Below are 13,021 nucleotides of genomic sequence, written 5' to 3'. Positions count from 1 at the left end.
TCATATTATGTTCCCGATGAGCCAATCATTGGCAGCTACTCTGGAAGAGGGCTGGTTTTAGTCATGCGTTCCTATTGGGTGGCGGAAGGAAGGAGGAGATATGTGATTGGTTGGTTAGTCGGGCGAGATCATGGAGCCGTTCTCGTCGCTCTTCGTCCCCTCAGAACCTCCACCTTCCCTCCCCTCAGGTCCTCCGGGGGCCCCGCCGGTGGTTCCGGGCGGCTTCGGACCAGGGAAGCCTCTGTCAGTGTCCGGACCTCCCAACTCATCCGTCCCACCCCTACCTCCTCCACCCACCCTGTCCTCAGCTGTCCCCGGCGGGGAAGAGGTGGCCAGGAGGAGCTCCGCACCCTTCTATCTGATCAAAGAGCCGCCCGGTGAGTGCTGAGAGACCGGACTATGGGGGGCAGGGAGAGAGACCTCCAATGATCGGACTATGGGGGGGCAGGGAGAGAGACCTCCAATGATCGGACTATGGGGGGCAGGGAGAGAGAACTCCAATGATCGGACTATGGGGGGCAGGGAGAGAGAACTCCAATGATCGGACTGTGGGAGGCAGGGAGAGAGAACTTCAATGATCGGACTATGGGGGGCAGGGAGAGAGAACTCCAATGATCGGACTATGGGGGGCAGGGAGAGAGAACTCCAATGATCGGACTATGGGGGGCAGGGAGAGAGAACTCCAATGATCGGACTATGGGGGGCAGGGAGAGAGAACTCCAATGATCGGACTATGGGGGGCAGGGAGAGAGAACTCCAATGATCGGACTATGGGGGGCAGGGAGAGAGAACTCCAATGATCGGACTATGGGGGGGCAGGGAGAGAGAACTCCAATGATCGGACTATGGGGGGGGCAGGGAGAGAGAACTCCAATGATCGGACTATGGGGGGGCAGGGAGAGAGAACTCCAATGATCGGACTATGGGGGGGCAGGGAGAGAGAACTCCAATGATCGGACTATGGGGGGGCAGGGAGAGAGAACTCCAATGATCGGACTATGGGGGGGCAGGGAGAGAGACCTCCAATGATCGGACTATGGGGGGGCAGGGAGAGAGACCTCCAATGATCGGACTATGGGGGGGGGGCAGGGAGAGAGACCTCCAATGATCGGACTATGGGGGGGCAGGGAGGGAGAGAGAACTCCAATGATCGGACTATGGGGGGGCAGGGAGAGAGACCTCCAATGATCGGCCTATGGGGGGCAGGGAGGGAGAGAGAACTCCAATGATCGGACTATGGGGGGGGGCAGGGAGAGATAACTCCAATGATCGGACTATGGGGGGGCAGGGAGAGAGAACTCCAATGATCGGACTATGGGGGGGGCAGGGAGAGAGACCTCCAATGATCGGACTATGGGGGGGCAGGGAGAGAGACCTCCAATGATCGGACTATGGGGGGCAGGGAGGGAGAGAGAACTCCAATGATCGGACTATGGGGGGCAGGGAGGGAGAGAGAACTCCAATGATCGGACTATGGGGGGCAGGGAGGGAGAGAGAACTCCAATGATCGGACTATGGGGGGCAGGGAGGGAGAGAGAACTCCAATGATCGGACTATGGGGGGCAGGGAGGGAGAGAGAACTCCAATGATCGGACTATGGGGGGCAGGGAGGGAGAGAGAACTCCAATGATCGGACTATGGGGGGCAGGGAGAGAGAACTCCAATGATCGGACTATGGGGGGCAGGGAGAGAGAACTCCAATGATCGGACTATGGGGGGGCAGGGAGAGAGAGACCTCCAATGATCGGACTATGGGGGGGCAGGGAGAGAGAGACCTCCAATGATCGGACTATGGGGGGGGCAGGGAGAGAGAACTCCAATGATCGGACTATGGGGGGGGGGCAGGGAGAGAGACCTCCAAAGATCGGACTATGGGGGGGCAGGGAGAGAGACCTCCAAAGATCGGACTATGGGGGGGCAGGGAGAGAGACCTCCAATGATCGGACTATGGGGGGGCAGGGAGAGAGACCTCCAATGATCGGACTATGGGGGGGCAGGGAGAGAGACCTCCAATGATCGGACTATGGGGGGGCAGGGAGAGAGACCTCCAATGATCGGACTATGGGGGGGCAGGGAGAGAGACCTCCAATGATCGGACTATGGGGGGGCAGGCAGAGAGACCTCCAATGATCGGACTATGGGGGGGCAGGGAGAGAGACCTCCAATGATCGCACTATGGGGGCAGGGAGAGAGAGAGAGACCTCCAATGATCGGACTATGGGGGGGCAGGGAGAGAGACCTCCAATGATCGGACTATGGGTGGGCAGGGAGAGAGACCTCCAATGATCGCACTATGGGGGCAGGAAGAGAGAGAGAGAGAGAGACCTCTAATGATCGCACTATGGGGGGGCGGGGAGAGAGCACTCCAATGATCGAACTATGGGGGGGGCGGGGAGAGAGCACTCCAATGATCGGACTATGGGGGGCAGGGAGGGAGAGAGACCTCCAATGATCGGACTATGGGGGGGCAGGGAGAGAGACCTCCAATGATCGGACTATGGGGGGGGCAGGGAGAGAGACCTCCAATGATCGGACTATGGGGGGGCAGGGAGGGAGAGAGAACTCCAATGATCGGACTATGGGGGGGCAGGGAGAGAGACCTCCAATGATCGGCCTATGGGGGGCAGGGAGGGAGAGAGAACTCCAATGATCGGACTATGGGGGGGGGCAGGGAGAGATAACTCCAATGATCGGACTATGGGGGGGCAGGGAGAGAGAACTCCAATGATCGGACTATGGGGGGGGCAGGGAGAGAGACCTCCAATGATCGGACTATGGGGGGGCAGGGAGAGAGACCTCCAATGATCGGACTATGGGGGGCAGGGAGGGAGAGAGAACTCCAATGATCGGACTATGGGGGGCAGGGAGGGAGAGAGAACTCCAATGATCGGACTATGGGGGCAGGGAGGGAGAGAGACCTCCAATGATCGGACTATGGGGGGGCAGGGAGAGAGACCTCCAATGATCGGACTATGGGTGGGCAGGGAGAGAGACCTCCAATGATCGCACTATGGGGGCAGGAAGAGAGAGAGAGAGAGAGACCTCTAATGATCGCACTATGGGGGGGCGGGGAGAGAGCACTCCAATGATCGAACTATGGGGGGGGCGGGGAGAGAGCACTCCAATGATCGGACTATGGGGGGGCGGGGAGAGAGCACTCCAATGATCGGACTATGGGGGGCGGGGAGAGAGCACTCCAATGATCAGACTGTTGGGGGGGGGGGGGAAGGGAGAGAGACCTCCACTGATCGGGGGGGGGGGAGAAGGGAGAGAGACCTCCACTGATCGGGGGGGGGGGGAGAGACCGCAAATAGAGGTACTGCGTTTAAAAAAAAAAAGCCAGTCATGTATTTGGTTGGTTGTTATCAGGCCGTACTCTGGGGGTCGTACTATAATGCTGTGTTGTATTTGCTTTCCTTATATGTCTAGTTACTTTGTTCTTCTCCCTCTAGGACTGTCTGACCTCACAGGCAGCGTCAATCTTATATTGCATTACAATTTAGAACATGCGTTCAGTAAATTCTGCGGTAAAAAAGTCAAAGAAAAGCTCAGCAATTTCCTTCCAGATCTTCCAGGTAATGAAATGAATGTATTGTAAGAGTAATAAAGAGTTGTGATGTACCAATAATATGCAGAGCACAGACGTCTCTGGCAGCACAAAGTGAGGCCCTTCAGTTATTACATGGAGACGGATTTTCCGTTAATGGTTGATGGTTACAAATGATCTGTGGGACGGTCTCTGGGATGTTGCTATCGATGGCTACATTGCAATCTGATTGATTGTTCAATCTACCAAAATGTTTGTAGTGCACTGGCCTGCCTCATATCGCAAAGATCTGATAGATTGTAATAGAAGTGCTGAGCCTTGGCATGATTATTACAGGTAATCACCGTCTTCTACTGTCACTATTACAGTGAAACTCAACCAGGAATAGCAAATGACGGCTGCAGATCAGGGAGCTTCACAATTGTTGGCATGTCACAGCCAATCATACCTGAATCTATGGTAAAGCCCCATACACACGATTTACCAAAACCATGCAGTGCAAGGGCCTGCCTGATTGTATACAAATTGGAACTCTTAGGCTCCTTTCACACTGGGGCGGGAGCAGCGTCGGCGGTAAAACTGCGCTATTTTTAGCGGCAGTATTCGGCTGTTAGTGGGGCGGTTTTAACTCCTGGTAGCAGCTGAAAAAAGGGTTAAAACCGTCCGATGATATAGCCGCGCTGCCCCATTGATTTCAATAGGCAGGAGCAGTGTATACACCGCTCCAAAGGTGCGGCTTGCAGGAGTTTTTTTAACGTCCTGCCAGCGCACCGCTCCAGTGTGGAAGCTCTCCGGGGCTTTCACATTGGAGACACAGCAGCGGCTGTTTCAGGGAGCTTTTGCAGGTGCCATTTTATATGGCTTTGGTAAATCTGAAGACAAAAATCTGCAGAAAATATAATCGTGTGTTTGGGGTCTAAAGCTGGCCATACACCTATAGATTATCTGCAGATTTTCTATGGTTAGATGGAAGAAGTGCAACAGATTTCTCCATGTATGCTAAACTGTGTGGATGGAGGAATCGAGCTTCACTATCTTGCTAGTCGGCCCCGCTGGCTCTCAACCTAAACAATGCCTGCACCCAATCAGAATGTTCAGGTATTGTGAGAGCCAGCGGGGCCGACTAGCATCCATACGGTTCAGTGTAGATGGAGGAATCTGTTCCACTTTTTCCATCTGATCATAGAAAATCTGCAGATAATCTATAGGTGTATGGCCAGTCTAAGACAGAACTCTTAAGTCTATCTGTCGGAGTCTAATCTGGGAAGAGTACTTGGCTCTTCTGTGTCAAAAAGCTGCAATACTATACTGATGTATGAAAAGGAAATACTGTCGTGCAAGATAGTTTGGACATCATCCTTATATTGGACTATTATGTCTCATTTTGGTATCAATTACTACATGGCTGTTAAAGGGGTTGTAAAGGTAATTTTTTTTATTTTCTACATAGGTTCCTTTAAGCTAGTGCATTGTTGGTTTACTTATCTTTTCCTTCGATTTCCCTTCTAAATGTTTTTTTTCTTTGTCTGAATTTCTCACTTCCTGTTCCTCCTCAGTAAGCTGTTCTGGCTGACTAACCACCAGCTCGGATGATGGTGCGAAGTTTACTGAGGAGAAACAGGAAGTGAGATATTCAGACAAAGCAAAAAAACATTTAGAAGGGAAATCAAAGGAAAAGGTAAGTGAACCAACAATGCACTAGCTTAAAGGAACCTATGTAGCAAATAAAAAATTTACCTTTACAACCCCTTTAAGACTTTATAACCCCTTTAAATTAAAAGACTTAAGGTTTTCCACCTTAATGCATTAAGGGGAAATTCCTTCTGTGCTGCAGCTCCTTCCCCAGACCCCCTCCCCTTTTCTTACCTTAAACCAATCGGATCCAGTGATGTGCCTGAGTGCTGCGGCTCCAGACGCTGTTACTCTCCTCGTTGAACAGATTGATAGCAGCGATTGGCCATGGATGCAGCAGCGGGACTCAAGAGCAAGCCTGCATGGGTGCCCCCATGGAAAGTGGCTTTCTGTGGGGACAGTCGATGAAGGGGAGGAGTTGGAGTACTGGCAGGGACCCTAGAAGAAGAGGATCAGGGATTTTTGCACAGAGCAGGTAAGTATGTAATTGTGTGTTTTTTTTTTTTTTTTTTCCTTAAATCGAGGGTTTACAAACCCTTAAGTGGTTATAAATCTCAAATGTTCAATATGGATAAAGCATATCCCTCTATAGTGTGCACTTGTCTCAATCCATGAGTCACTTCTGACAAGTTATCCCGACACCACGAGAAGAGGGGGGACCTCCCGCAGATTGACAGCCTCAGCTCTGTTTCTGTGCTGTGTTTAGAGGGGTGTGTCTCTTCCATCCAATCAGCTCTCAGAGCATAACTTCAGCTCTCTGACAAGCTTATAAATTCAGCACTTTGGATGTAGAGAAGACTGCAGATAAACGGGTACAACACATGTAGGAGGATTTGTTTAATCTCTGTGTATTACCTGAGGCCAGTCACTTCACTGGGTATATAGAAGGGTTTACAACCAATTAAGAAAATCCCTACACTTGACATCTTAAAAATAGGTTCAAATGTGCCGTATCTTGTAAAACGTTTAAACTTGAAGCCCAATTCTAGGCCCTGCCCCCCCTTTCCCGGATCAACTTTGTAGATGAAATATAAATCGGATTTCTCTTGGTAACTATATAGCATGGCGCCATGGACCTACAGTACATGACGAGTGCGTCCTTATGTTGGGAAGTGTATTTGGAATTCTTTAAATGAGCGGGTGCAATAGACCTAATGCTTTTGCCATCTTTGTTAGGTATGATCGACACTCCCGGTGCTCAGGACAATAGCAGTCTTCGCTCTCTAATTGAAAAGCCTCCAATTTGTGGAAACTCCTTCACACCTTTAACTGGAGCACTACTGACTGGATTCAGACTTCACGCTGGCCCGGTAAGACTTGTGTGTATGTACTTCAAGGCTTGTTAGAAGGGCTTGCACATATTTGCTGCATTCATAACCCTGTCTGATTTCATGGCAGTGCTTGCTCCATCTCTCCTGCACATTTCTTAGTCAAAAATTAAACTGGGTTTTGAACGTTGGATATGGGAAGCTCTGTAGCAGTTTTGTTGTATTAAAGTGTATCCAAACCCAAAAACGTAATAAATTGCGGCTTACCAGCCCTTAGATGTGGTTGCTGCATTTGTTTTTTAAGCGCCCCTCTTCTTCTCTTTTTATTTTTTATTTTTTTTTTTTTTTTTTTTTAATATATAAACTATATATAACAAGGGGACTTTGCCACACTCACTGCCCTAGGGTGATAACCATGGCTTTTTTTTTTTTTCTCGGAGAATAGGTGCAGGTACTACCCCTTTAGAGAATACAGAAACCAATATCATTTGTGGTGATAGGTAATTTTGAATAGAATTTTGGTTAAAAACAAGAAAAGCCGTAAAATATATCCCCTGCAGCCAGTAACAATATAGCCCCCCGCCAGCAACAATTGATTCCTTAACAGTAGACTCCCCGGCAACAACAGATCTCCTTGCAGCCAGTATCTATAGACTCTCCGGCAGCCAGCAACAGTAGGTCTCCTAGCAACAACTGACACCTCGGCAATATAAGACCCACCCCCATTAACAGTAGAGCGCCCCCCCCCCCCCTTTAGCAACAACAGACCCCCTCAGCAACAATATAACCCCACCCTACAAAAATCAATCCCCCAGCATCCATATACCCTGCAGCACACCCCTTGCCATTTACATACAGTCATTGCTGGAGGTGCTGTAATTTCATTCCCCCGAATTCCTGCTGAGAAATTGCCTTGGAGGCAACACTTATTCACAATATTGTATATGGAGGAACAGTGTTGTCACCCTTATCTGCTCTCATGATTTGGAATACAAACTTTTACAAGGGGTGTGTGTTCCCCCCCCCCCCCCCCCCCCCCCCCCTTACAGGCTTTCCAATATTGGGCTGCATATTACTGCAGCAAGGGAAAGAAGTGGTCAAATATGTTAAACATTCTTCCATTCTTTTTGTATTTTCATTTTTAGCTTCCAGAGCAATGTCGACTAATGCACATACAACCGCCAAAAAAGAAAAACAAAAAACACAAACAGAGCAGAACACAAGAGCCAGCTCCCCCAGGTCAGTATAGAGAATGGATTAGGGGATCCACAGGACTGCACAAGTCATGTTACTGAAGGTTGTCTCTCTCTATGTTCTAGAAACACCATCAGACTCTGATCACAGAAAAAAGAAGAAGAAACAGAGGGAAGACGACCCAGAAAGAAGGCGAAAGAAGAAAGACAAAAAGAAAAAGAAGGTGACTAAGCAATGCCTAAATTGTTAACTTTGGATTCTAGGCAAATAGAAAAAGCACAATTGTATACCTCCTGTACCGGTTAATACTTTGTCATGAATAAGTGTACCTAGGGTACAGGAAGGCCAGCTGACACAACCTGGTATTGCTGCCCATTGTGCTTCATCCAAAAAATCAGCCTGCTGGCAAAATGTCACGAGAACCCCAAGTTTCCAGTCCTGACACAGGTAATAGCTGTAAAATTGCCAGGGCTATCTCTAGTTGTTAAGCTTGTGGTGAGTAGCTTATTGAGGTGAGGGCCTTGTTGGGTGTAGAAGGGAATGAGCGCAGAATTTTGCCTTGGAAAGGTATAGCCAACTGGTATATACTTGTCACAGCCTGCAATACCCCAAGCCATCACTGGCAGAAGACTTCACCCAAATCTCGCTGGCTGTACACACACTGGCAGATACAAATCTTGTATGCAATCTAGTGTATTTTAAGCGTTTGGGTGCAGTCTAGCAATTGGTACACAGTGCTGGGATTCCTCAAGCTACCACTGCAAGCTAAAATCTTTTGTGTTAATCATGTTTGCCAGTGCCCATGCACACCAGATACAAGTTACAATAGCTTGCCAGCACCTAGGTGGTTTGTCTAAGCAACCACACACATGCACACAAAGATCTCCGTCTGACAGATCTGCTACTTTACGCTCTGATGCTTAATCTGCTGCACACAACACAGTTGCTTACAGATTAACAAAGAGCTTAGACCGAGCATACAGACCTGGTAAAACAATGCAACAATCTTTGGGCATACGCCTTAGCTTGGTACACAGAAGCCACTTATTTTATGATTTATTAACCCAAAGGTGAGCAGTGTATAGAAATATGTACAGAGATGACAATTGTAAAACTACAAAAGGAACAGAGAATGTGGCTATTCGCTATGAAATGGGCCGAAAAATCTGAAATTAACTTATTACCATTTTGGCAATATTTTATCCTGCTGGCAGGAGCATGTAGATGTACAGCAGTTTGTCTTGTTTAGAACAGGCTCTGTATGAATCGCCCCATTCATATCTAATGCTTCTCGTTTTATTGAGGTGTGGGTTGGATTCTAACCCCTTGACCAGTCAACTCTGGAGGCGACACCTAACATGCTGGGAGGAGGAGTTCTGTCTTCTGAAGTGGCCTTAGGTTATATGGACCTGTCCTGGTGACTGGTTTGGAGATAGGATTTTTGACCCTAGCGCATCAGTTTGATCACAATAAGTCGTATCACCATAAGGCTGTTGCGAGAAGATGTCATACAATGCAAGGAAATTTCTTTCCTGAAGGGACACACAGTCCTATATTCAGTTGTGGTGCCATCTACAGGAAGATTGTACACTGGCAAACCAAAAAAATTATAGGCCAACCCAGAACAATCCCGATTGGCAGCTTGTCTAACAGTTTGACTTTGAAGAGCCTTACCTGGACCCTTCCGGTCGTTGCCTTTGTGCACAGTGATCGACTTGTTGCGCTTTTGAAGACATTAAAGTGCTTTCCAGGTCCAGAGTTGTGGCATTGCTTCAGAGTGTACCTTGTCTTTGCAGGCTCGCTTTTTTTGGAGTAGGCTGTTCAAGAAGATCAGGAGCCTACTGTGTTATTTTGACCCACTGAGTGCTGTTAAGTGTTTATTTTTTTTTATATTTTTTTTCTCTCTACTTTGAAACGTGAGAATTGGCCTGTAGCCTCACCAAATGCTGCCCCTGGTCTATAATCCTTTAGAGCTTCTAAGACTCTTCTGGTGCACCTGATGTTTTCCCTCTTCCTTAATGGAGACTGACAACAGTGACAAGATGTTTGTACCTTCCAAGCGCCTATTGGTCCTATACCTGTTTGGGGAAGACATTGTTTTTGTTTTTTTGACTCTGTGGCTATAGCAGTATCCCATCTTGTAGCGTCCACCATCCCAATGTAAGATGCACCTGTTTTTAGAACCCCACTGATAAGCAACTGGAGGCCCTTTCTAGAGCTCTGTTCCCCATGGCTGGTCACCAAAAGTGGTGGCCTCCAGTACCAGCATTATTGCAGCTCAGAGTATTCCCATTGTGGAGCTAAGAGATATAGACCACTTCATAGTGGGTGGGGGTGGGGGGCTTCCGGGCAGGATTTGGCAGACAGTGTAGCCCTGACCTTCTTTTAGGTTTGGCTGCATCCCGAACCTTCAGAAATGTTGCACTGGAACAGACTTGCAATATCTAGGTCTAGTCCTAGAAACAGCCCAAGCCAAAGTTTTTCTGCCTCAGAAGATACTTCACTTCCAGACTCGTGGCTGATAGTAGCCCTCTCTGAGGCAATCCCAGTCTCAATTTTACTCCAGACCTTAAAGGGGTTGTAAATCATCAGTTTATCAACACAATGATTTTTTTGCATTAAGGTGAAAAACCTTCTGTAGTGCAGCAGCCTCCCTTTTACTTGCCTGAACTCTTTTGTTCCAGTGATGGGACGAGCACAGAAGCTCCAGCCGCTGTCTTGGGTCCTCATTGGATAGACTGATAGAAGCAGGAGCCATTGGCTCCTGCTGCTGACAATCAAATCCAGTGACATGGGGGGGCGGGCCCGAGTCCTGCTGTCTATGTCAATGGACACAGCAGCAGGACTTGGCAGCATGCCTGCATGAGTGCCCCATGGAATGCTGCTCTCCATGGGGGCAATGGATGCCAGCTTTTTGGGTTGGAAAGGCTTCTTGGGCACCCTGTAGGTTTATGGAACTTGAATGTCAGAGTCTTATCTCCCGATCAATGTTTTGGAACATCTGGTGATGTGGTTATGTTTGCAATGCTGGACCTCCCAAGCTGGAGGATCATCTAATCTAAATTCAGTGGACCACACCAGAACAGTGGCACACATTCACGATCAGGGAGGACCCAAGTCTCATGAGGGATAGTATGGTTTCTGTCCAGGGCAGAACTTTACATTCCAGCCTTCTTTGCCTTTTATGTCCCAGACGTGGAGAATCGGCAAGCAGACTTGGCTGGGAATGCCTAAACCCAGAGGAGTGTCACAGGTGGGGGATGCTAGATGTGAACCTCCTTGTCCAACCGCTTTGTTTTTAGATACAAAGATCCTCAAGTGGATCAGTTAACCATAATCTACCTTTCTATCCCATGAAACCCCTTCCTTGTCTGCCTGGACAGGCATTCCAGTAATCCTCATAGCTTCAGATTGGTCCAGGCAGATGAGGTTGTTTGACCTGATGGGACTCCTGGCGGATGCTCTTTGGGATCTTCCAGATATTATGATTTGCTATCCTGTTTCTCTGTTGCAGGTTTAAAGGAATTGTAATTGATTTATTGATAAGCACAGAGCACATTCGCATTCATGGACTTTGATATATGATTTATATGGTTTGTCACAGATATTGAGATATTTTAACTATAAATAGATTTTTGTTTTTTCTTTATTAGCAACACAATATTGAGCGTGTGTGTGTGTGTGTGATATAATATATTGCACCGAAAATTGCCTTTTCTGCATTTTGCCGAAAAAGAATTCTTGCTGAAAATTGGGGGGGGGGGGGGGCCCAGTACAGGGGTGTCGTTCTGGAGTACCCCCGTCCAGTCTTCCTCTCCCTGCTTGACGAGGTGGCGGAAAGCAAAACTGTGCTCTATGGAGGACTGACAAAGCCGCTCCTTAACGCGTTTTGCTGACCGCTTTCCTCCATAGAGTACTGTTCTTGGCTTTGCCTTGTTAACACTGCCTTGTCCTGATCCTGTCTGACATACTAAGGCAGGCTGGTGAGGCACAGGCAGGCTGCAAATGATGGGCACTTGAAGGCTGCTGGGCACTGGCAGGCTGCATTTGATGGACACTGGTGAGGCTGCATTGATCCCCTGTGCCACGTCTGCAGTCTGACCATCTCCTGTATCATATCTGCTAGAGGTGCGCTTCATGGAAATTTTGCTAATACTATTAGCCATGTGTTGTATAAAAATGTAAACGTTTTATTTTATTGGAAGCCGGTGGTTGCAAATGGAGGAAACGATCTGGCGCTGAATTGTGGAACAGGCCCCAGGTGTTTGTTTTTTTTTTTTTTTTTTTTTTTTTTTTTTTTTTTTTGGGCTCTATTAGTGTTTTGTTTGCTGTTGCTCAAGCCCCCACCCCACCTCCAGTTGGACTGGTTTTGGACACGTTGACCGTGTATGACTTCTGTGTCACACAATGGACAGGGACAAAATATGATTTTTCATATTTTATTGTGAAATCCTTTTTTTGGAGTCCATTGAGGGACACCAATCCCATTCCTCTCTTATGATTAAGCTCTTGGTATTGCTTTACCACAAGACTGAGACATGATTGATTTATCCTGGACTGGCCTACAATATATTTTATTTTTTTGTCCCAGTGTCAAAATCAACCTGTAGACAGCATAATCATGTGATACTATAGGGCAGTGATGGTGAACCTTGACACTCCAGTTGTTTTGGAACTACATTTCCCATGATGCTCAACTACACTGTGGAGTGCATGAACATTATGGGTAGTTCTAAAACATCTGGGGTGCCAAGGTTCACCATCACTGCTACAGGACTTTTTGTATCCCCAATGGACTCCCCAAAAAAATGTTTTACAACAAAAATCCTATGTTGACATGGTTTCTTGCAGTCCCTGTATAGCAGTGTTCAGTGGGAGAGGAAGAAGCAGCACAAGGATCTAGTTTTGTTCACATGCTGACCAGGAGCACACTAATAGGAGAAAGTAGAATGACAAATAGATGCCTGGGCTCACAGAAAGTGGATCGAATCATTCTGGACTTCAGTCAGCCTGAATAGCTGAAAGTGTAACTAAGGGCTTTCATTTTGGACATGGTAAGAGTGGGTTATAACCCAGTCGGTCCCCCCATTTGTGCCACATTGAGAGATAGACAATAGGGTACTTTTTCATACAAGTACTTGGTACAGCAGGTACACGTCAGGAATATGAAATGTTGGTTTTACATACAGTATTTTTATTATTGTTAATCCTTATTCATTTTTTTTTTTGTTTTCTAGAGCCGACACAGTCCTGAGCACCCAAGTGCAGGAAGCTCACAAAGTGGATTGCGCTGAGCGTTCACCTTTATTTGTACATATTGTCTACCGTCACTTTTATAGCGTTTAGTTCTTTTTAATAAAGCTCCTTCCTTTCCCAACTT

General features: G+C 47.7%; 1 protein-coding gene across 1 annotated transcript; it reads left to right on the top strand.

The window, feature by feature from the left end:
• The first annotated feature begins 43 nt into the window (after positions 1–43).
• MED19 (mediator complex subunit 19) lies at positions 44–13,018 on the top strand. The gene is made up of 6 exons (XM_077454667.1): positions 44–377; positions 3,453–3,575; positions 6,356–6,489; positions 7,593–7,686; positions 7,767–7,864; positions 12,879–13,018. The coding sequence occupies exons 1-6, from the start codon at positions 131–133 to the stop codon at positions 12,933–12,935; spliced, it is 753 nt and encodes a 250-aa protein (XP_077310793.1). The 5' UTR covers positions 44–130; the 3' UTR covers positions 12,936–13,018.
• The last annotated feature ends 3 nt before the right edge of the window (positions 13,019–13,021 follow it).

Source organism: Lithobates pipiens, unplaced genomic scaffold, assembly GCF_037356315.1.
Source record: "Lithobates pipiens isolate NorthernLeopardFrog02 unplaced genomic scaffold, aLitPip1_a1.2 Scaffold_25, whole genome shotgun sequence".
Taxonomy (NCBI): Eukaryota; Metazoa; Chordata; class Amphibia; order Anura; family Ranidae; genus Lithobates; species Lithobates pipiens.
This window is presented reverse-complemented; position numbering and strand designations above follow the sequence as displayed.

Bases quoted from the DNA above. Each gene is read 5' to 3' on its own strand.
- MED19 (XM_077454667.1), top strand. From the start codon at position 131: ATGGAGCCGTTCTCGTCGCTCTTCGTCCCCTCAGAACCTCCACCTTCC. The intron at 3,576-6,355 runs GTAATGAAATGA...CATCTTTGTTAG, and splicing joins TTTCCTTCCAGATCTTCCAG to GTATGATCGACACTCCCGGT. The intron at 6,490-7,592 runs GTAAGACTTGTG...TTTCATTTTTAG, and splicing joins TCAGACTTCACGCTGGCCCG to CTTCCAGAGCAATGTCGACT.